Here is a 22,503-nt window from a genome sequence, read left to right on the forward strand (position 1 = left end):
CTCTCTTGTTTCAGGGAATTTATTCTCCCTCCTCCCCAATTTATTATTTATATTCTGATTGAGCCTACAGGCCTCAATCAACGATCAAGGTGCCAGTGGATAAGCTTGTCACGAACTGCCTGGGATTAAGAAGAAGCTTCCACTATGGAAATTGTTGTTCCCCTGAAGGAGCTGGTACTGGTTGCTGTCGGAGATGGACCCCTGGACGGGGATGGAGAACTGGTCTCATCTGGAAAGGCAGTTCTTTTGTCTCAGACTTCAGTCTTCAAGACAGTATCTGAGAAGTAGCACATTTCAATCCAAAACCATAGCTCACCTAATAGTTACAAATCGGAGAGCAAAAATAAGCACCTGAAACTATCTACAAAGCGTCATGTCTTGGTGCGTAACTTTAGGTCTGAGTAGTCCTATTGAAATCATAGTTATGAGTTGGTAAAAGTTAAGGCCTATAGTGCTGTGGTAATCCAAAACCAGCCAACCAGAGCATGTGTTTCAGAATCCGGTGTTTTGCTTATTCAGCTTATGGCTGCAGGTCTTATGATTGCCCAGATAACCTTGGAAACTTGAACTGAATGTAAGGGCTTGTCTTTGTGTGCACCACTCCAGTGCTTTAGCACCAATGTGAGAGTTTCTTGCATTGGTGTCGTTAATTCATTTCCTTTAGAGCAGGGGTTCTCAGACTTTCGTACTTGTGACCTCTTTCACACAGCAAGCCTCTGAGTGCACCCCCCCTTATACATTAAAAACACTTGTATATATATTTTACACCGTTGTAAATACTGGAGGCAAAGCAGGGTTTGGGGTGGAGGCTGACAGCTCGCAACCCCCCCCCCCCATGTAATAACCTCGCAACCCCCTGAGGGGTCCTGACCCCCAGTTTGAGAACCCCTGCTGTAGAGGCAGTAGTTATGGGGGTGGGAGAAGTTCTCATGCCAACATAGTGCTGTCTATGCGAGGCATTAGGCCAGTGTAACTGCATCGTTCCGGGGTGGATTATTTCACACCCTGAGTGACATAGTTAGACTGATATAGGTCTGTAGTGCAGACCTGACCTAACTCATGCGGTGTGGCTTTCTTGTGTTGGCAGACTGTCTGAAACCACTCGCCCCACACATCTGTATAGGGTGCTGCCTCTGGATCCTAACAGTGGTAATTCAAATGTAAAAACCGTTGTGTCTGCTACTCATTTTAGCAGAAACATCAAACTACTGTGCTTATCCTACAGTCCCAAACTGCCTCTAATGTCTCCATTTGTGCTAATCCTCCAAGTCCCAGCTGCCTGAATCTTTCCCCCATGACAACTTCAATGATGCAGTGAAATAAAAATCTGGGGCCTATTGAATGCTGAAAATGTGGGGGCAACATAAATTGTGCTCAGTATCAAAATAAATAACATGCAGGCTCTTGTACTGATCATTTCATATTCAGCTCATTTAACAAAAGTTAGGCCCAGCTCCTCACTGGCTGTATATCACCCTAGTTAAGTTGAAGTCAACAGAGCGAGGCTACTCTACGCCATCTGAGGATCTGGCCTGTAATTTCATAATTTAAACTAAACTGCTGCATAATCCAGGGACCATGCTGCAGAATGTGGGTTTATTTGCGAGGGAGCAGGTAGGGCTGGGTTCAGATGTAGCCCCACTGAAGTCTTTCCACTATTCATAAATCTGGGCCCTTGATCTTCTCTGTAGGGTTGCCAACTTTGGTTGGACGAGTTCCTGGAGATTTCCTCACATGACATCATCTTTAACTGCTGGGGACTCCAGGCCAGTCTGGGAGGGTTGGCACAACCCTACTTCTCCATGACCCTTCAAAGGCAATTGGCAGGGGCTTGCGCCGTGAGTGATCTGTCGTAACTGCACCACCCCGGGCCCTGGCACCAGGGCCAGGGATTTACTGACCCGCTGTTGAATGCATCCGATGAAGGGAGCTGGAGCTCAGGAAAGCTTGTGCTCAGCTAAATGTGTTAGTCTCTAAGGTGCCACAAGTCCTCCTCTTCTTTGTGTCCTTACTTAAGGGGATTTCTTTCTGGTGTGGATTCTGCAGGGCGGTAAGGGGTGCCATGGAAGGGCTCGTACGGGAGCTCAGTCGAGGGGACCCTGGTTGGGGGGGGGGGGTAAAATCTCTGAATCAATATCCGTTATATTTACAGGGTCACCCCCGCCTGGTGCTGGGGGGAGGCGGGGCTCGCACAGCAGGGGAGGATGGACGCGGCCTTTCGGGCTGAACCTTCCGGGCCACGAGCTGCGTTCTCCGCCGCGCCCTGCAGGCGGCGCTGTCCGCTCGCGGCGCCCCTGCGGATTCCGGCTCAGGCGCTTCTCTTGGGGGGGGGCGAGGCCGCGGCTCGCTCCCGGCATGCACTGCGCGGCGCCCGGCAGCGGGGCCGGCCCGTGGCGAGGCGGCGCCGGGACTCTGCCCAGCCCGCAGCGGGAGCGGGGCTCGGCCGGGCCGGGCCCGCGGGAACAGCCCCGCCCGGGGGCGCCATGGCCGAGCGGGCCGCTGCCCAGGTAAGAGCCCGGCGGGCGGGGGGGCCTCGAGCCCCGGGAGCTTCTCCCCGCCCGGCCCGGGCCCCGGGAGCGCGGTGCTGCCCGGCCGGGCTGGGGGGTCCCTGGCGGCAGGGGCGGGGCCCGGCGCTGCTCCCCAGGTACCCCCGGGGGTTCAGCTCCGCCCCGGGCGCTGGGGGGAAGCTGCCCGGTTCCCGGGGGCTCCCTTGGGCGCACGCCCGGCCCGGCCCGGTCCGGCCCGGCGGGGGAGGTTGTCGGTCTGTGCGGGAGCCTCCCTTGCCCCAGAGAAACCGGCCGTCGTGCTCGGGCTTCCTGCTGTTGTGTCCAAGCTCCGCCGAGCCCCCGGCCGTGGGCGCCCTGGGGGGCTGTAGGTCCCCGCCGGGGTGCGCAGAGCGCGGGCTTGTGGAGAGCGTCAAGACACCAGCTCGTCGGTTGCTAGTTCGTGCAGTAAGGGCCGGGTGAGTGGTGCTGACTGGAGCCGCCGGGATCCCTTTTCGACCAGAGGTTCCGGCTGAAAACCGGACACCTGGCCCTACCCCCCACCTTCCGCTTCCCGGAGCTGCCCCCGCAGCCTCATGAAAACGGAGTCAGGGGATTGCGACCCACAGTTTGAGGACCGCTACACTAGTTACCTGGCTCAGTACCGGGGTAACTGGGTAAAACTGAATGGCCTGTGGTGCGCAGGAGATCAGGCTAGATGATCGGATGGTCCCTTTGGGCCCTAAAGCCTATGAATGTTCCACACTTGATATGAGTCAGGCATTGTGGGGTTTCCATTTCAAATCCCCTTCACTACAGGAAGGGAAACAGTTCTTGTGCTGTTTTTTGCTGATGCTGACTTCGTTTTTCTTCATGCAAGCAGGCTCCTGGTGTTCCCGAACAAACTCCTGTGAATGAAGCCCATCACCACACTACAGAGATCTCCTTGTGGACTGTAGTGGCTGCCATCCAAGCTGTGGAGAGGAAGGTGAATTCCCATGCCTCACGATTACTGAATCTGGAGAGGAGAACAGGGACAACTGAGAAGAAGTTAACAGACTGTGAGAAGACAGCAATGGAATTTGGTAACCAGCTGGAGAGTAAATGGACTATTTTGGGAACTCTGATCCAGGAGAATAATTTCCTGCAGAGGAGGCTGGAGAATCTGGAGAACCTGCTGAGAAACAGGAACTTCTGGATCTTAAGACTGCCCCCAGGCACTAAGGGAGAAGTCCCCAAGGTAACAATATCCTAGCTTAGGGGTTGGCAGCCTTTCAGAAGTGGTGTGCTGAGTCTTCATTTATTCTTTACTCTAATTTAAGGTTTTTTGTGCCAGTAATACATTTTAAGTTTTTTAGAAGGTCTCTTTCTATATGTCTATAATATATAACTAAACTATTGTTGTATGTAAAGTAAATAAGGTTTTTTAAATGTTTAAGAAGCTTCATTTAAAGTTAAATTAAAATGTAGAGCCCCTCAGACCGGTGGCCAGGACCCGGGCAGTGTGAATGCCACTGAAAATCAGCTCGTGTGTTGCCTTTGGCACGCGTGCCATAGGTTGCCTATCCCGTCCTAGCTAGTGCTGAGGGATAGGAACTTAGGTACTGAACGGGTTTTCATATCTTCTGATATGCAGGCCCCCTTAATTCACTTTATTACACCTTAGGTGCAGGGAGTGATCTTACTGGCTTCAAAGTGTCCAATAACTTACTGGCCAGATCCAGTTGGTCCAGTCGTTTGTGGATAATGTACGGGACTGAGAGTCGGGACATCTGGGCTCTGTTTCCAGCTCAGTCACTGATTTGCTGTTCATCTCCAGCAAGTGCTGATGTGGAAAAGTAATATTAGGAGTGTACTTATGTATCACTTCTGATGCAATTTGGAAACAGTGGTTGGAAACTTACGCCACAGCTAGCCAACCAGATGCTCTCAACAGACCACCTACAAATGCTCCATGTAGTCAGTGGGAGCTGAGGGTGCTCTGCACTTTTCAGGAGACACACATCTTCTTGCTGAATTTGGCCCTGATTCTTCAAAGTTTCTGCTAAAATTCGTGCTCCGGTCTTGGTGCATCTAAGAGCACAGCACAAGATGCATTCCCTGCCATAAGGATCTCCTCCATAACCTATGTAAGTCAGTGGCATTCACCTGAGTGAGCTTTGGGTCAGGTCCTTATAGTCTAAGAAGAAGCTTATTATAACCCTTGTGATTCCAGGTGCCGGTGACATTTGATGACATCTCAGTCTATTTTAATGAGCAGGAGTGGGAGAACTTAGAGGAATGGCAGAAAGAGCTTTACAAGAATGTTATGAAGGGGAACTATGAGACCCTGATCTCTCTGGGTAAGGATCAGTTTTCATAAGAACGGCCATACTGGTCAGACCAAAGGTCCATCTAGCTAAGTATCGTGTCTTTTTACAGTGGCCAATGCCAGGTGCCCCAGAGGGAATGAATAGAACAGGTAATCATCAAGTGATCCGTTCCCTGTCGCCCATTCCCAGCTTCTGGCAAACAGAGGCTAGGGACAACATCCCTACCCATCCTAGTTAATAGCCATTGATCCTGGCTCATAGCTATTTCACTCTCTGATTAGAAACAGTTCCTCCTCTGGTTCCCATTGCAGGTTATTCTCCAGTTCCTTTGATTTCCAGTGGATCACTACTTCCCAGAGCATTAGCAATCGACAGCTCATACCACACACCCTCCTATTTAGAACTAAATTGGAAACTGCAGATGTATATCTGGTCCAGTGCTTCCTAGCTGCAGATAACTGTTGTAGTTACATGCTGCAGGGTACGCGAGGAGCCTGTTCATCGCTGCGATGCCTCTAATATCTAGTTTCAGAGTAGCAGCCTGTTAGGGGGCTTATTCCTTCACCCACTTACTTCCCTGGTCCTTCTCGCTTGAACAGAGAGCAACAATACCCGAAGTCCAAAGGTGCAAACAATTCAATGTTTATTGGGGTGAACTTCCAGCAAGCATGATTCCAGTTTCCTTCCTTAGTATCCTCCTTCCCAGCTCTGACACCACAGAGCCTTACACCTGTGTCCTTGTTCCCATTCCTGCCCTTAGCCAAACATGATTCCAATTTCCTTACCCACATTCCCTGTTCCCATTTTTCCCCACACACACACACCCCCTCACTTCCTGATTGACTGCAGACTATATAGTAAAACTTGAGTTCAGCTTAGCTGTACCTTAACCAATCATTTTCCTGAAATTTAACTAACCAATCCTAACATATTGTAACATGATTATGTAACCAATTATATCCCACCACCTTAAATTAGTTTACACCCAGCAAAATTAGTTATACAGCAGACAGGAACAATCACAGAACCAGACAGAGATTATACAGACAAACAATAGCAAAGTGGGAACTATAATGACAAAACAATACAGAAGTGAGGATTTCACATCCCAGCTATTGATAAGTGAGTTCTTGCCAGACAGGATGCTATCAAACTAAGTTTCCTTTTACATTATCTAGACACTTCCCTTTCTCTGGAGGCGATAGGCACTATCAGGACAGGATTGTATTCCTAAGAGCCCAATAGCACCTTCTTTCAGTGTGACTAGTTTGGAATGTGAGGATGTGACCGTTTGCTTCCCAGCTTATGGCTGCCTCTGCTGCTTAGCCAAAGGCCTTAGCCTAAGAACAGGGCCTCAGACTGTCACAGTAAGAGAAGGCTCTTACACCATCAGACAGTGATTTTGATTCTTTCTTTTATACCTCTATAACTAGCCAAGTATTAAGAATACACCTAAATTCTTAAAGGATAGGCCTTTACAGACAGGCCTGAATATCTATATCCTAACACAGCTGTGTTAGTCTGTATTCGCAAAAAGAAAAGGAGGACTTGTGGCACCTTAGAGACTAACAAATTTATTTGAGCATAAGCTTTCGTGAGCTACAGCTATCTAGTTTTCCCAAACCCTTTGAAGCATGTGGAATGTCTCCCATTGACTTCAGAGCACTTTGGATCAGGTTTGGCAAGTTTAAGTGATTGTCAGGTCACACAGGGAGTCTGTGGCAGAGCCAGGAATTGAACCCAGGTGTGCTGAGTAGCAGGCCAGTGCCTGAAATACAAAACCATCCTTCGTTTCCTTAAAGATCCAGATCACTCCATCCTGTGGTAAAATCAGTCTTCTGCTGATTTAAAATCTCAGTCCTACCATTGTATCAGCTAGTTCTTTGAGTGTATGTCCATAGGGTGCTGCACCGTAGGATGCACGCACGCTATGTGCTCTTGACTGGAAACTACAAAGCAGTGTCTGCAGGCCCACATCTGCTCAGAGTGGCGCCTCCAAATAAGGGGATATAGGGGGGCACGGACCTGCTGCCACTCAGTTCCTTCTCAAGTGCCTGCAGCTCGAGATGGAGTGGTTGCATGTCCGCTGGTTCTCGGCTTCCCGCCTTTCTTAACATAGTGATTTATTCTTAGTTTTTCCTTTGTTTGTGTGATCATTTTATTTCTGCGTTCAGTTTTAACACAGCTTCTCCCCCCCCCCCCCCTTTTCTTTCTATAGTCCATTTTGGTCCATTAACACTCTGTATTATGCGAAAGATCCTGGGGTTTAAGTCCTGCCAAACCTGCCACAGGTCTTTTCTCTGTAGTGACAGGCATTTGAGCTGCCTTGGAGACACCCACATTCTGTCCAAGTGTAAGATCAGTTCAGGGAGGCTAGACTGAAGCTCCATCTAATGGAATGCTTGCTAGCCCCGGCGGGGCCCGCGTCCTCCTCCTTACATTGGCTTCAACGTCCCAGTGGCTGTTGCAGCACTTTGAGAGGCGGGGACTTCTACCTCTCCCTCAAGACTTAGTTCCTTATAGCTGTCTCTTCAGCTGGAGGAATGGAAGAGCTCAGTGCTCTTATGGCAGAGCTAGACGAAAGCCGCCTATCAGTGTTTTACCCAAAGCCTCTGGAGAGGAGACCAGTCTACTTATACTAGGTGTCAGAATGGCTCTAACCTTCTACCTGGGCTTCTCAGAGATTATTTGTATCATCTGCTGAGAGGATGAAGGGAAACCCTATTTCCACTCAGACTGTCTAATGGGTTGCAATTCAACTTGTTTAGAACATGCTGCAATGCGGCCCCCTCACAAAGTGACAGCACGCTCCTCTCCGGACCTCAGTCCACAACTGAAAGACATTCCCATAACAGAAATGTGTAGGACTGCAACTTGGTCTTCTGTTTACACCTTTGCCAAGCATTATGCCATCTTACCTACTTCTGCCTTTGGTGACGCAGTACTCCGAACCATCTTGGACTTGCCTCCCTGTGGAGTTTACTGCTTGAGAGTCTCCTCTGGTGGAGCACCCATAGGGACATATACACTCAAAGGAGGAGGAGAGGTTATTTACCTTATAGGACCTCGAGTTCTTTGAGATGTTTTGTCCCTATGTCAGTTCCACCTTCCTTCCCCTCGGCTGCAGATGCTCTTCTTCACAGTCAAGGAACTGAGTGTCAGTGAGTTCACACCTCCTTATATGCCCTTTTGTGGAGGCACAAGGTCCCGCTCTGCGCAGGCCTACAGACCCTGCTTTGCTGTCTCTCATTGAGAGCACATGGGTGTGCACATGTAACCTTTGCGGGGGGATGAGTTCATTTCATTGTCCTTCTCTAGTGCCTAAAAAACCCAACTCCCACAGAAAGGTAGCTGGAAACCCAAAATTCAGTCTAAGGATTTTCAGCAAGGATTGCACAGTGTCAACCTCCCCACATTCAAGTCCCCAAAAGAACAAAAGGAATGAACTTAATTAAGTACCAACATTATAAATCTTATGATAAAGAAACATAATGAATAAGAATAACTTAATTTCTACAATATAACTTGGCAACTTTATACATTGTCTTCACAGTTATGCATAAACATAAAGAAAACAAATTAAATCTAAACAGCTCAGTCTCCACAGAAACACAGTGAGAGGAAACTCAGAGTTCCCAAAAGTTTAGGTTGAGTTCACCTGAGTCTGATTCTTTGACCACCAAATCTGTACAGTCTGCTGGTTCAAAAGCAACATCTTCCCTCCACTTGCTTCTAGGAATCTTCAGTTGGAATCCATGCAGATTCTTCCTCTGCTGAAATCACTGCTAGCCAATCACTCAGTTAAGTGTATAGATTTAAAACAAACCCTGTTACAAGAAATTGCAAAATATAAATGACTCTTTCCCCATGATCAATTTTAAAGAAAAGCTGGTGAATCGCACTGGTTGAGTTAATGTAATTAAAACATTTGGGATAAAATCAATACAATGTTCACAGTATACAATTACAATAAAATAAATTATTTTTACCTCCCAATTTCCCCTTCCTTTAATTAACGCTGGTTGTGCTTCCCTGTTGTCGGTTTAACAACATTACTTACCTGCTGTAAAATGCTTCAGAGTTAGGGGAAAACAATCTGCTTTCTGCTCCTGGGCTCAGCTTCTCCCAGCCTACGCAGGGCACATGGCAGCTGTTTTGCAAAAGCCCCTACCTGCTTGCCCTCCTGGTGTCTGACCCCAGCAACAGGGAACCTACTGGAGCATGCCCAGAACTACCACACCCAATTCCAGAAACTTCCAGATGTGGAGTTCTAAATCTGCCTAGCAACAATGACCCCAGAACAACTTACTCCTACCCCCTCCCCTCATAGATCTCTTAAAGCAGTGGTTCTCAACCTATTTACCATTATGGGCCACATATGTAGCTCTCTATATGTTATGTGAGCCGCATTCACGCAATATATAGACTAACTGTATGGCCCTGGGGGTGTCACATGGGCCACAGCTGTGTGCTGATTGGGCTGCAGGTTGAGTTCCACTGTCTTAAAGAGATATCTCCCTCTTAGGCGAGTTGGTTACATGCACATCTTATGGTGCGCATACCCATAGGGATAAAACATCTTGAAGAATTAAAGTTACCGTAAGGTAAGTAATCTCTCCTTTTGTTCACCTGGTAATAATATAGCATTGAGCATTCCTCCCTGAACTGGCTCTGGCCGATCAACTCCCCTTCTATGTGGTGACCCCCGGCTCTTCTGCTGGGAAGCACACCTGACCTCCACAAGAAATGGTATCTTTTTACAGGATCCTTATTAGGTATTGGCCTCCTTTCAGATCTGTCGTCCGCTCCAGCGAGGGAAGGGGAGCGGGTTTAAAATCATTTAGCATTATTTGCAATGAATATTAATAGGCCATGACGTTCCCTTAACATCTGCTACCATGAACAGACTACGCTGTTTCTAAGCCAGACATTCTGTCCCGCATTGAACGAGGGGAGGAGCCATGTGTCAGGGATCGGTGGGAATCCCTGGAAGGATTGGAGGAAAGAATCCAGAAGAAGGAAGGGCTGGTGGAAAGAGAAATCCCTGTGGACCCTAGCGCCGGTGAGTTCTACCAAGTATCACAAACCCACACGTTCTCCGTAAGGGCTAAAAAATGCAGGGTTTGGGCAAGGGCTGAGAGAGAGTCGTCGGCAGGGCCCAGCGCTTTGTTACTCATCATCCAACAAGCTGAAGGAAGATGAGAGAAGGGGGCTGCAGGCCAGTGGGCCACGAAGTGTCCTGTAGTCTGCATACGAGGCACTGAACTTCCTGTTGGAAGCGCAGCTCCAGAGCATACACAGGTGAACTGCTACTCCTGGCTGGCTGTAGGAGTCTCTCGGAGCCCTCCCAAGTATCTGCCAGGCATCTCATGTTCATGAACTGGATTTGCACTTGAAACCCATATGCCAACCACACCCTGTCTCAGCCCCTGCCACGTCCCCTTTTCGCCCTTACCTCTGCCCAGGCAGAAGTGAACCCCCCCTCCAAGACAAGAGGATGAAAAGTGGACAAGGCAGGGGGAGCTGTGTGACCCTGCAGGGTACAATATTACAGGAGTGTGGGAATTCCTCAGGCACCCCTGGGAAAAGCAGAGATCTGCTTTCCTGAGGATCACCAGTTCTGCCTCTGTTCAGCTCAGGTTTAAAATCACATGTAAGTGCCTGGTGAATATGAATAAACCACTCATTTCCCCTCAACTCTGTCTTCATGAATAGGCCATGCCATTTCCAACCCTGACATCCTGCCCCGGGCTGAAGGAGGGAAGGAGCCGTGTATCAGGGGTCAGAGGGGTTCGGCGGACAGAGAAATTCCCCTGGAGCCCAGCACAGGTGAGGAGTGGGTTGGAACCTGGACTTGGTGAGAGGCGTGAACAGCACCTGGCCCATCATCATGTATAACCACATCTGTCTGGATGTGTTTTCTCATCTGTTTTCCCTTCTCTCCACAAAATGTTATCAACCTTCCACCCGTCCCAGACAGCTCTAGCCCCAAATCCTTTGCAGAAAGGGGTCAATACGTGTTTGTAAAACACACACTAATTTGTTTCTGTTTCTCATTAACATAATCACCAGTTTCCACATCTGACACTTTAATCTGGATTAAACAAGAGGAAGAGCTGGATGCTGGGGATCATCAGGAATTGGGGGAAGGAAGAATTCTCTCAGGCTCCAGCATGGGTGAGCATTGACTTGCTCCTGCAGGTTGCTCTTGTGCAAAACTCCCATTGGCTATGGGGGAGTGGGTGTGATGGGTTGCCCCCCCCCAGTCTGGGGAGCCACCTGATGTACTGGGGTACCACTCCGCCTGCCTGACCCACCAGTCTGGGTTCCCTTAACACTGTACTGCTATGCAGCCTGTCAAGCCCTTCCCCAAGCTTCAGGCTGCACTTTACCAGCGCACATACAGGTAGGGACACCCCCAAGTGCAGAAACACACAGACACTGAGATTAGCTCTGCATGAGAAGGCTCAGCTAAGGAACTGCCCAGTTACTCAAGTGCTCACCCCCCTCTGGAGTGTAAACTCAAAAGAACTGTACAGTGTAAGTACATAACATTTGCTCTCTCCCTCAATGTGGAGAGAGATATGCACAGCTTTTTGCCCCTCAGTTATGAATTCCACAAACTGGTTTTAGAAAAACAAAAACGAGTTGTTTAACTACAAAAGATGGATTAAAAATGATTGGAAGTGATAGCAAATAGATCAAAGCAGATCACCTTAGTAAATAAACAAAAAACGCAAACTGAGCTTAAAACACTAGATAGGTAGGATATAAATTAGCAAATTCTCACCGTGAGTGATAAACAGGCTGGCAGATTCTTAAGGCACATGTTGCCTTGGCTTTCCCAGGTTTTCATACTCAGGCTAAAAATCCTTCTCACCTGGGACCATCACTTCCCACAGTTCAGTCCTTGCCCCCAATGTGTTTCCAGTCGTGGTGTTGTAGGGAGAGTGAGGTCCCCCCATGCTGTCATTATGCCCCTTTTATATCTTCTCCCCACTTGCTGGAAAGCTCTTTTCCTGTGACCTGGGTCAAAGAGTTCTTATTGTGTAGCGCTATCTCTGAGAGGTTTCTATTGTACACAGTTCCTGGGGTAATCCTCATGTTTGTGTGCATTTCCTCAATAAGCCATTAACATGGTTTGGCCTTTTTACTGTTGTACCTGAAAGGCTACATGTGGATGTTTTCAACCCCACAACATGTTTCAGTAACACATATATAGTCCCTTAGAGACTAACCAATTTATTTGCGCATAAGCTTTCGGGAGCTACAGCTCACTTCATCGGATGCATACTGTGGAAAATACAGAAGACGTTTTTACACACAAACCATGAAAAAATGGGTGTTTACCACTACAAAAGGTTTTCTCTCCCCCCACCCCACTCTCCTGCTGGTAATAGATTATGTAAAGTGATCACTGTCCTTACAATGTGTATGATGATCAGGCTGGGCCATTTCCAGCACAAATCCAGGGTTTAACAAGAAAGTCTGAGGGGGGGTAGGAAAAAACAAGGGGAAATAGGTTGGGGGGGGGGGGAGAGAAAACCTGGATTTGTGCTGGAAATGGCCCACCTTGATTATCATACACATTGTAAGGAGAGGATCACTTTACATAAGCTATTACCAGCAGGAAAGTGGGGTGGGGGGAGAGAAAACCTTTTGTAGTGATAATCACCCATTTTTTCATGGTTTGTGTGTATAAAAACGTCTTCTGTATTTTCCACAGTATGCATCCGATGAAGTGAGCTGTAGCTCATGAAAGCTTATGCTCAAATAAATTGGTTAGTCTCTAAGGTGCCTGTGACAGGGGTCGGTCGGTCCTCCGAGCCCCTAGGGGCGATGGAGAGCTATGGTCTCCGTGGCAGGCCTCGGCCACACCTTCCGGGCATTGGGGAATTAGCGGGAAGGTGTGCCGGCCGGAGTCAGTAGCGCGCCCCTCAGGCAGGGGAGCGCCGGCAAGAGTCAGTAGCGCGCCCCCAGGCAGGGGAGCGCCGGGGTAGGGGAACGCAGGCCCACCCAACTCCACTGGGTTCCAGCCCAGGGCCCTGACAGCGGCGGGAGGCAAAAGTCCCGCCGCTGGGTCACCGGGGCCGTCCGCGCCCGCTAACCAAACACACCCACCCCACGGTGTAGTTCGGCCCCTGGGCTACTTCCTACCCGGTCTCTCAGGTGGGCCGCTCCGGTCCCTCCATCTCCTCCGGGTATTCCGCTGCGGGCAGCTCCGGTCCCTCCATCTTCTCTGGGTATTCCGCTGCGCGCCGCTCCCGTTCCCCCTCGGTATCGGACTCACGCTGGCCCGGGCTGCAGTCAGGCCCCTCCAGGTCCTCTGGGTATTCAGCGGCCGGCAGCCCTGGTTGCCACAGGCCTTCCCCCCGGTCAGGCTCCTCCTTGCCCAGGGCTTCGCCTGGGTCAGCAGCAGGATCGCGAGGGAGCAGCCTGTGTCTGTCTCCCTCCCTGGTGCTCTCTTCACTGGGCGGAGGGCCCCGTCCTTTGTACTTCCTGTCCCACCTTTCCCCTTCCGGGGATTGGCGGAAGCTTGGCCTGGCCCTGCCCAGTCTGGCTCAGAGGGTGGCTCTTTACCCTCTGGTTCGGAGGAGAGCCACCCTGGCTCCCTACAGTGCCACAAGTACTCCTTTTCTTTTTGCAAATACAGACTAACACGGCTGTTACTCTGAAACCTGACATATATAGCCAAACTTCATAACTTCACATACAACAATAGCACATACAATCCAATGAGATATTAAGGTCTAGCAGATCAAGACTTTTAGAATGATACCTTACAAGACATACTTTGTACAAAACATGTCCTAACTACATGACAGTGGTGAATATTGGGGTGTCAGGGTGTCACAGTGGGGCTCCAAGGGATTGAAACACTTCAGAGGAGGTGAGTGGAGTAGCTACCTGCGGGTCCTCGGAGCTCCTCCACCTCTGTTTGTTCTTACCTGTTCTAAATGATCATTTATTATTATTTGTATTGCACTCCTGAATCAGGGCCCCATTGTGCTAGGTGCTGTATGAACACAGAACAAAAAGACAATCTCTGCCCCAAAGAGTTTACAGTCTAATAGTAGTAGGCATCCATCAGTCTCGGGAGCCCATGAATGTGCGCCCCTGAGAGGTAAAGAATTTACTCAGTTGGTTTTATGCCTGGAGAGACCCACTTGAGAGAGACAATCTCTGCCGCATCTGTCACATTTAAAGGTGGTGTCTTGACTCTTTGGGCCCTGCCTTCTGTGAGCTCTTTTCTTCTCTGCTAAGCTGGACAGCTTTCTCCCGGAACTCCAGAGACCTTTGTTAAACTCTTGTTTCCAAAGGCTCCGGTCTTGAGTGTGATCTTCCCATTTGTCCACATCCATTTCTTGGTCTCGCTTGCACACATCCTTGAAATGCAATTTTGGGCTTCCGTTGCGTCTTTTTCCAGATGCCAATTTGCCGTAGAGGATGTCCTTTGGGATGCGCCTATCATTCATTCAGCACACATGCTCAAGCCAGCGGAGGCTTCTCTGTTTGTTTGAGGAGTGTTTGGATGCTGGATATGCTGGCCTGTTCGAGGACCTCAGTGTTGGTGACTCTGTCCCTCCAAGAGATTCCAAAGATTCATTGAAGGCAACGCATATTAAAGCTGTTGAGCCTCTTTTCCTGATGAGAATATAAGGTCTTGCTCCCGTACAAAAGTGTGCTGATAACACACACACGATACACACAGATCTTTGTGTGTTCTGTCAGTTGTTGTTCTGCCAGACCCTCCTTGTTCAGTCTAGACATTGTTGTGGCGGGTTTTTCAATGTGGATGTTGAGTTCTGTTTCAAGTGAAAGGTTGACTGCGATAGTGGACCCCAGGCATGTGAATTTGTTCACCGCTTCACGTTCATAGTTGTTGATCTTGATGGAGAGTGCTTCCTCAACTCCTTGGCACATTATGTTAGTCTTTTTTAGGCTTCTAGTAAGCTCAAAGTCTTGGCAGGCTTTAGAAAAACTGTCCATTAAACTTTGAAGATGAGCTTCTGTGTGGGTTGTCACTGCTGTGTCATCAGCAAAGGAGGAGTTGGATAAGGGCCTCCCGAGTCTTGGTTTTAGATCTGAGTCTTGCAAGATTGTACAGCAATCCATCAGACCTTGTGTGCAAGTAGATTCCCTCAGCTGAGGAACCAAAAGCTTGTTTCAGTAGCAGGGAGAAGAAGATCCCAAACAGAGTTGGGGCAAGTACACGGCCTTGCTTAACTCCGCTATGAGTCATATTGAACTGTGCTGTACATGTTTTCATGGAAGGATCGAATCATGCTTAGGAGCCTGGGGGGACATCCAATCTTTTCTAGAAGCATGAATAGTCCACTTCTACTGACAAGGTCAAAAGCCTTTGTGAGATCGACAAAGGCTATGTAGAGGAGCTTCTTTTGTTCTCTGCATTTCTCTTGTAGTTATCTCAGCAAGAAGATCATGTTGATAGTAGACCTTTCAGCTCTGTAGCTGCACTGTGATTCAAGATAGATTCTGCCTGCAAGGGTCTGAAGTCTGTTCAGGACAAGTGGGCAAAGGCTTTTCCCATAATACTAAGAAGGGAAATGCCATAATAGTTGTTACAGTCGCTCCTGTCACCCTTGTTTTTATAGAGTGATGATGTTGCCGTCTCTCATTTCTTGTGGTACTTCACCTTCTTTCCAGGATAGGCAGAGCAACTCATGAAGATGTTGCAGTAGAATAGATTTTCTGCATTTTATAACCTCGGTTATGCAGTTTTTTCCAGGGGCCTTTCCATTGGGGAGACCATCTATGGCAAGGCTAAGCTGCTCAATAGTTCGCTCATTGTCAAGTTGGTTCATAACAGGCAGGCTTTTGATGGCATTGATGGCTATGTCCGTAACAATATTTAATTAGAGTAAAGGTCAGAGTAGTGTTCTACGCAGGGATTCATTTGCTTGGTGCGATCACTGATTGTTTCCCCTGTTGTTGATTTCAATGGGGCTGTCTTCTTTGAAGTTGGACCCAAGGCTTTCTTGATCCCGTCATACATGTTTCTGATGTTGTCTGCATCAGCTGCTACTTGGATGCCTTCACATAAGTGCAGCCAATAGTCGTTGGTGCAGTGTTGAGCAGTTTGTTGTACCTTGGTTCTTGCCACTCTCAGCACTGGTAAGGTTTTCTCATTTGGGTCTCTCTTGTAGGTGGTTTAGGCTGGTGTGTTTGGCCTCTATGACTAGTGTCAATACACTGGAATATGCGTCAAACCAGTCGTTGATCTTGTTTTTCTTCTTCCTAAAGATTCAGAGCTGCATTGTAGATTGTGTTCTTCAGTTGCTCATGCTTCAGCTGGGCACTTGTGACACAATCACTGGTCTCAAGGGTTTGTAGTATGTTCTTGTATTGGTGTGGCTTTTCTTGGTCTGCTATGGCACTAAGGTTAATATGAAGGCATCTTTTTACTTTACATATGTGTATTTTCTTTGGTTTAAGTCTGATCTTGCTGGGTACCAGAGAGTGGTCTGTGTTGCAATCAGCATTTTGATAACTCTGGGTAATGAGGACAGTGTTAAGGTTGGCATGCCTTGTGATGATAAGATCCAGTTGGTGCCAGTGGCCAGATCAGGGATGTTTCCAAGAAACTTTGTGTTGCGACTTTGTCTGGAAGAATAAGTTTGTTACACAGAGATAATAGGAATAAAGTTCTAGCAGTCTCTGACGGTTTACATTCATCTTACCAGTTCCGTGCTGACCAAGAGAGTTGGTCCATGCTTTATGATCAGCTCCCACCCTTGCATTAAGTCCCCTAGCAGGAAAACATATATTTGTGTTTCGGAATCCTGCTGATGGTAGTGTTCAACTGGTCATAGAACTGGTCCTTGATGTCAGAAGACGAGGAGAGCGTTGGGGCATACACACTCACAAGATTGACTGAGTCCTCAGATGTGAACAAGTGTGCTGCCAAAATTCTCTGATCCATTTGTATGTGGCTCAGTCATCCCCAAAAGTGAGTTCTCAATGGCAAATCCCACTCCGTGCTCTCATGTTTCTTCTGCGCTTTCCCCCTGCCAGATAGACGTGTAGTCTTTTTCTCTGAGAGAGCTGCTTGATGCTAGCCGAGTTTCTTGGGGGGATGCGATATCCACATTGAGTCATTTCAGCTCGTCATTGATCATGGCAGTTTTACGTGCATCGTTGATCTGTTGAAGGTCCTCAGGTAATCCAGTTGTCATGGTGCATACGTTCCAGCACCCTGTCTTTAAGGATGTTTTCTTTCTTTTACTTGATTTGCCTGGTCCACTTGTCAAGCTATAGAACTCTAAGCTCCAAACACCCATTTGAAGCAGGCAGACTGTGGTGGGATAACACCCTGTTGTCTGGGGGCTGCCCAGTTTTCTGGGGGGTGGTAGTTGTCCAGTGAGATATGATGATCTCTCCCACCGTCAGAGACAGCCCCTGGCATTCAACTCTGTGCCAATAGAGTAAGAGCTTAGAACCAGTGACGACTGCCTCCCGAGTTGTGCCGACACTTGAGGTGAAGCTGGAGTACCTCTCCAGGGCACAAGCTTGGGCATATGCTATGGAGGCCCTGAGTTGCCCATGCATCAGGACCCCCCTCTCGGTGTCACTGGTAAAATCCAGAGAAGAGGAAGAACCAATACATCTGGTACCTGATCTGCTGCAGGAGTTGCCAGAAAGTTTCTAAAATATTAGTCTCTGACTGCCTTTGGAGCTCTGCTCCAGATTTTCTGTCTGAGTTTACTCGCATAGGCTTACATTCTCCCGAATTCACCACAAGGCAGGGGGCTTTTCTGTCAGGGTTTGCTCCCTTTACCTTATGCCCTCCCTGGCTACCCACAAGGCAGTGGGGTTGATGAGCTGCAGGTAGTACCATCTACTCTCATTACGGTAGCAGGCAAAGCCTGACCTGACGCTTACAGTCTAACACCCCCATTGTAAATGTATAGCCGTTATTTGATGGTGAATGTCAGTCACTGCCTGTGTGACTAATGGGGGGCAGTTGATCCTGTGTTCTGAGTGTTTGATGTGATGCAGAAGAATGGGGTCCCTCCTTTACTCTGCCCCCATTCCTTCTCTGGGGGAATGTTTACCCCTCAACACCCAGCTTGGAGGGGTGGTTTCAGGCTCATAACATCAGTCATGCCGTGATGCAGGAGGTGTGTAGGCTAGAAGTGTCATGACATCCAACCCAAATTGTGCTGTTTAGCGCACAAGATTTCAAGCCAAGACGAGCCCTACTTTAGGTCTGTTGAGTTCATATGCTGAAGCAATAAATTACTCATTGGGCCATTGAAAACTGTCAGTTTTTTCTGCACAGAATCTCTTAGCCAGGGGAGCTTTCTTTCCAGATCAAAGCACTAATGCCTCTCTCTCTCTCTCTAATCTAGCAAATGATGGGACAGCGAGCAAAGAGGAGGAGAAGCCCCAGGAGGGATGTCTGAAAAAGTTAGAACCACACAGGATTTTCTTGGTGAAATCAGAAGAGGAGGGTTTGCAGAGCCTACAGCAGGGAGTGGCTGCACAGCTGGGTAACCCTGCAGTCATCAGAGTGGAGCAATCAACCCAGTGTGGCCGAGACTTCGGCCTGCTCAAGGGCTTTGTGGTGCAGCCGGGGGAGAAGCCCTTTGCCTGCGGTGAATGCGGGAAGAGCTTCCGGCTGAAGGGGAATTTGGTCAAGCACCTGCGGAGCCATGCCAAGGTGCGGCCCTACCAGTGCACCGAGTGCGAGAAGAGCTTCAACTGCCAGTCAGACCTGCTGCGCCACCAGATGATTCACCGCGGGGAGAAGCCCTACAAGTGCAGCGAGTGCGAGAAGAGCTACAGCCGCAAGGTGTATCTGCTCAACCACCAGCGCGTGCACACGGGGGAGCGGCCCTTCCAGTGCGCGGTGTGCGAGAAAAGCTTCCGGCAGAAGGCCGTGCTCATCTCCCACCAACGCCTGCACACGGGCGAGCGCCCGTACAAGTGCACCCAGTGCGACAACAGCTTCAGCGAGAAGTCCAAGCTCAACAACCACTACCGCATCCACACGGGAGAGTGGCCCTACAAATGCACCAAGTGTGACAAGAGTTACAGCCGCAAGGTGTACCTGCTCAACCACCAGCGCCTGCACACCGGCGAGCGGCCCTTCCAGTGCGCTGAGTGCAGCAAGAGCTTCATGCTCAAGACGAGCTTCATGAAGCACCAAAGAAATCACATGGAAGAGAGACCGCACCAGGGCGGCCCAGCTGCTAAAAGCCATGGCAGGTCTGTCGGCCATGAGGGTAATGACCCAGGAGAAGGGCTGAAGTGCCGCACTGAGTGTGGGGAAAGCTTCACGGGGAAGCCTGAGACACACCAGCAGGTCCATGCTGGGGAATGGCCACATCAGTGTGGCACGTGTGGGAAAAGCTTCCGATATGAGGAATCTCTGAAAGAACATCAGAGCCTCCACAGTGCAGAGCAAGGGCATCCGGAGATTTCTCGGAGCCCTGGACAGGGAGCAGAGGCTGGACTCCTGGTTGTAAAGATGGAAGATACGTGGTAGCCAGTGGAGTTAACGTACAGCAGGTGCGTTAGTCAGATGAAAGGCAAGAGGAGGAGTTGAAACATCCCATCAGATCAGCGTGTGTCTGAGCCCCTGGAGGAGAGGTGGAAACCCAGCCAGTGGGCTTCCTTCCGTCACCACCTGAAAGGGGAACCAGGGACATTAGCTGAGGAGGATTCTTTTCTCTCAACTGAAAATGCAGCAATGGCACCATGGGGACACGCAGGGGAACCAACTTCTGCTTGTGAAACATCCCCACGTGGCGGCAGGCGGAAGGCACCGGGAGAGGAAGAAGTCGGAGGGACATGAATGACTGGGAGTAGGAGGGAGATGGGCACTCTGTATGGAAGGCCTGCTGCTGGGCATCACTGGACAAGACTGAATCGCAATTGCTTAGGACGTAAGCAGACATCTCAAGTTCAGCCCCATGGCCCACGGCCAGCAATAGCTTAGGAGATCTAGTCTGTTCTTGTTCCTAACGTGTCCCTCGCTTTAGCCTTCACTCACCTTGAGGTCATGTGAATTCTCTAGTGACTCCAGCAGAGGAAGGACTCGAGAGTAAAATTAAAGTGGGGAGATAATGAGAAATACCCTGAAAAAATCGTGAACACATGGGAAGTTCGTACTGCAGGTAAATCCAAAGAGATGTTCTCCCCGAGTCCTGACCCAGGAACTATCTGGGCATGTCACCACAATGGAACTTTTCACTTGGGCAAGTGGGGTGTGTGTGTGTGTGTGGGGGGGGGGGTAGTTGAGCTATTTCTTATCACGTAACATGTACAAATCTGATCACGGTCACCTCATCCTTCAGAGTGAGAAGGCGGTTGTTCCTACCTCCCCCACAACAACACCTCGGTCATTTCAGGGTTTCTCCCATAATCTTTTATTTTGATGTACGTACTGTAATTAGCATGGTTCGCTGTTAACCAAGGCTTACCAGGCCTCTTGAATGAGCCCATGAATAGGAACACGTACTGCTACATCACTACAAGCTTGCAGTTACCTGCTACAGTGTTCAGGATATTGTAAGTATCATTAATAAGCAAATCATACTTTTAACGTGCACCCTGTTGCAATGTGTAGAGACAGGCCGTGGGCTGAAGGATGCTGTTGCTTTCTCCTTCCAGCTGCTCATGTGCTTCTTCAGTCCCCATTGCACTGGTTTTCTCCTTACTGATTTTTAATATGTTTACACTAATCAGGAAGCAGAACCTTCACTCCCTCCCAAAAGACACTGTTAACTCTTGCAGTCTTGTCTTGAGTCTTGGGATATTGGGTGTCTGTCAAGCCCCATCTCCTAGAGGCAACTGATTACAGGAGGCTCTAAGCTTTTGTTTAAAAAAAACCCCACATTTCTGTTCCTTGTTGTGGATAAAAACTTGAAAATGTGACCAAGTGTAACCTAAAATCTCAGAAGGCAAGAAAGAAGAACCCAACATCTATTCGTTTTTAAGTCATGATTTTGAGGGGCCTGACTCACGATTTTTGAATGTGTGGCATGGGCAATACTGCAAGTATCTCTTTTGTGTGGCTACATCACATGGGTGGAGTCCCCCCTGTACAGAGACTGCTCATCAAGGCCTCTGTCCCCTAGTGATTACCCCATTTCAGCTTCTTTTAGCCTGACTCTTATCTCATGTAGGGCAGTGTTACTCCTTTGACTTCAGTGGAGTTGCTGTTGATTTACACAACTAGGAGTGAGAGCAGACTCAGGGCCTGTGTTTTCCTAACAGATTTTCCTCAAAGCAAGCATGTCTGTTCCTCACAATACCCCTTTCCCGGTAAAGCCTTTCTTTTGATGACACTCGGTGCCTCTCCGGCTGCTTAATTTAATAAATCCTCTGTATCATCATTACTTATACACATCTGCTCTATTTTGGATACTGTGTTTTAAAAACTGATTTTGTGATAAGAACTAAAGGCAAAGTTAAAGAATATGAGGGTCCTTTATTTACTTGAGCAATACAATTAGTAAACAAAGAAATACTCATTGCCAATCTCTTTAGAGCATAACATAAAAATGGCCATACTGGGTCAGACCAATGGTCTGTCTAGCCCAGTATCCTGTCTTCTGACAGGGGCCAGTGCCAGATGCTTCAGGCAGTTGGAGGTTGAGAGACATCCAGTGGATAGGGTTGCATCCCCTGGCTATTAGCCATTGATTAACCTATTCTCCATGAACTTACCTATTTTTTTTAACCAAGTTATAATTTTGGCCTTCACACAGTCCACTGGCAGAGTTCCAGAGGTATACTGCGTGGTGTGGGAAGAAGTACTTCCTTTGTTTTAAACCTGGTGTCTATTATCTCCTATCAGTGTGGGTGCTAAAGATGGAACTGAGCCCATTACAATCAGGGGAGTGGGAATGCGGACTTTACCTGTCAGGGCTCAGAAGGAAAATGCAGGTGACTTGCAGCATCCAACAATGGGTTGGCACAGAGGAGGGGAGACAAAAGGCCTAGAGTTACTTTAGATTCTTTTAAAGACCCTCCCTAACTCACTGACAATATGATACCCAGCAAACTTTCCAACAACTGAAAGCATTAAAAATATCTTCACCCCTTTTCTGGTCACCCCCTGTGGGTTTTCCAGCAGGCCCAGTAGCCCAAGCACCAGTCCCTGTTTTGTTCTGGTCCCAGAGCTGGGTTCCTGGGGGACAATTTGCAAGTGGCTGGAATCCCCCGCCCCAGCCAAGGCACCTGGGGAGAGAGCTCGGGGTCCCCTGAGCTGGGGCCCGTGGCCGGGCTCGCGGCGGGTGGGCGCGCGGTGGAATAGGGGCAGGCGCCGGGCCCCCCCCTCATTGCTTCCCCAGCTGCCCGAGGACACGGGGATGGGCGGGTCCCCCAGGGACGGAGCCTGTTCTCTCGCCCGGTGAGGGCGGGGAAAGGGAGGCGATTCCCGCCGCCAGGGGCCGCTGCCGCGCTCCCCGACCGGCCCGGCCCCGCCCCGCCGCTCCCGGCCCCGGCAGCCAGGCCGCGGCTCCCTCCCTCCCGCCCTGCGGGCCGCGCTCGCTCTGCTCCGCCCGGCAGCGGGGCCGGCCCGTGGCGAGGCGGCGCCGGGACTCTGCCCAGCCCGCAGCGGGAGCGGGGCTCGGCCGGGCCGGGCCCGCGGGAACAGCCCCGCCCGGGGGCGCCATGGCCGAGCGGGCCGCTGCCCAGGTAAGAGCCCGGCGGGCGGGGGGGCCTCGAGCCCCGGG

At 49.5% G+C, this 22,503-nt stretch overlaps 1 protein-coding gene across 1 annotated transcript in view; it reads left to right on the plus strand.

Annotated features, from left to right (window-relative positions):
- LOC125633074 (uncharacterized) overlaps positions 1-22,503 on the plus strand; it is a 44,000-nt gene that overhangs the window by 11,113 nt on the left and 10,384 nt on the right. The window contains exons 3-9 of the mRNA XM_075124757.1: positions 3,367-3,723; positions 4,699-4,825; positions 9,702-9,857; positions 10,511-10,624; positions 10,868-10,972; positions 18,169-19,303; positions 22,120-22,465. Of these exons, the coding sequence (XP_074980858.1) occupies positions 3,367-3,723; positions 4,699-4,825; positions 9,702-9,857; positions 10,511-10,624; positions 10,868-10,972; positions 18,169-19,303; positions 22,120-22,465 (2,340 nt within the window). The remainder of the gene's footprint in view (positions 1-3,366; positions 3,724-4,698; positions 4,826-9,701; positions 9,858-10,510; positions 10,625-10,867; positions 10,973-18,168; positions 19,304-22,119; positions 22,466-22,503) is intronic.

This window comes from Caretta caretta, chromosome 2, assembly GCF_965140235.1.
Source record: "Caretta caretta isolate rCarCar2 chromosome 2, rCarCar1.hap1, whole genome shotgun sequence".
Taxonomy (NCBI): domain Eukaryota; kingdom Metazoa; phylum Chordata; order Testudines; family Cheloniidae; genus Caretta; species Caretta caretta.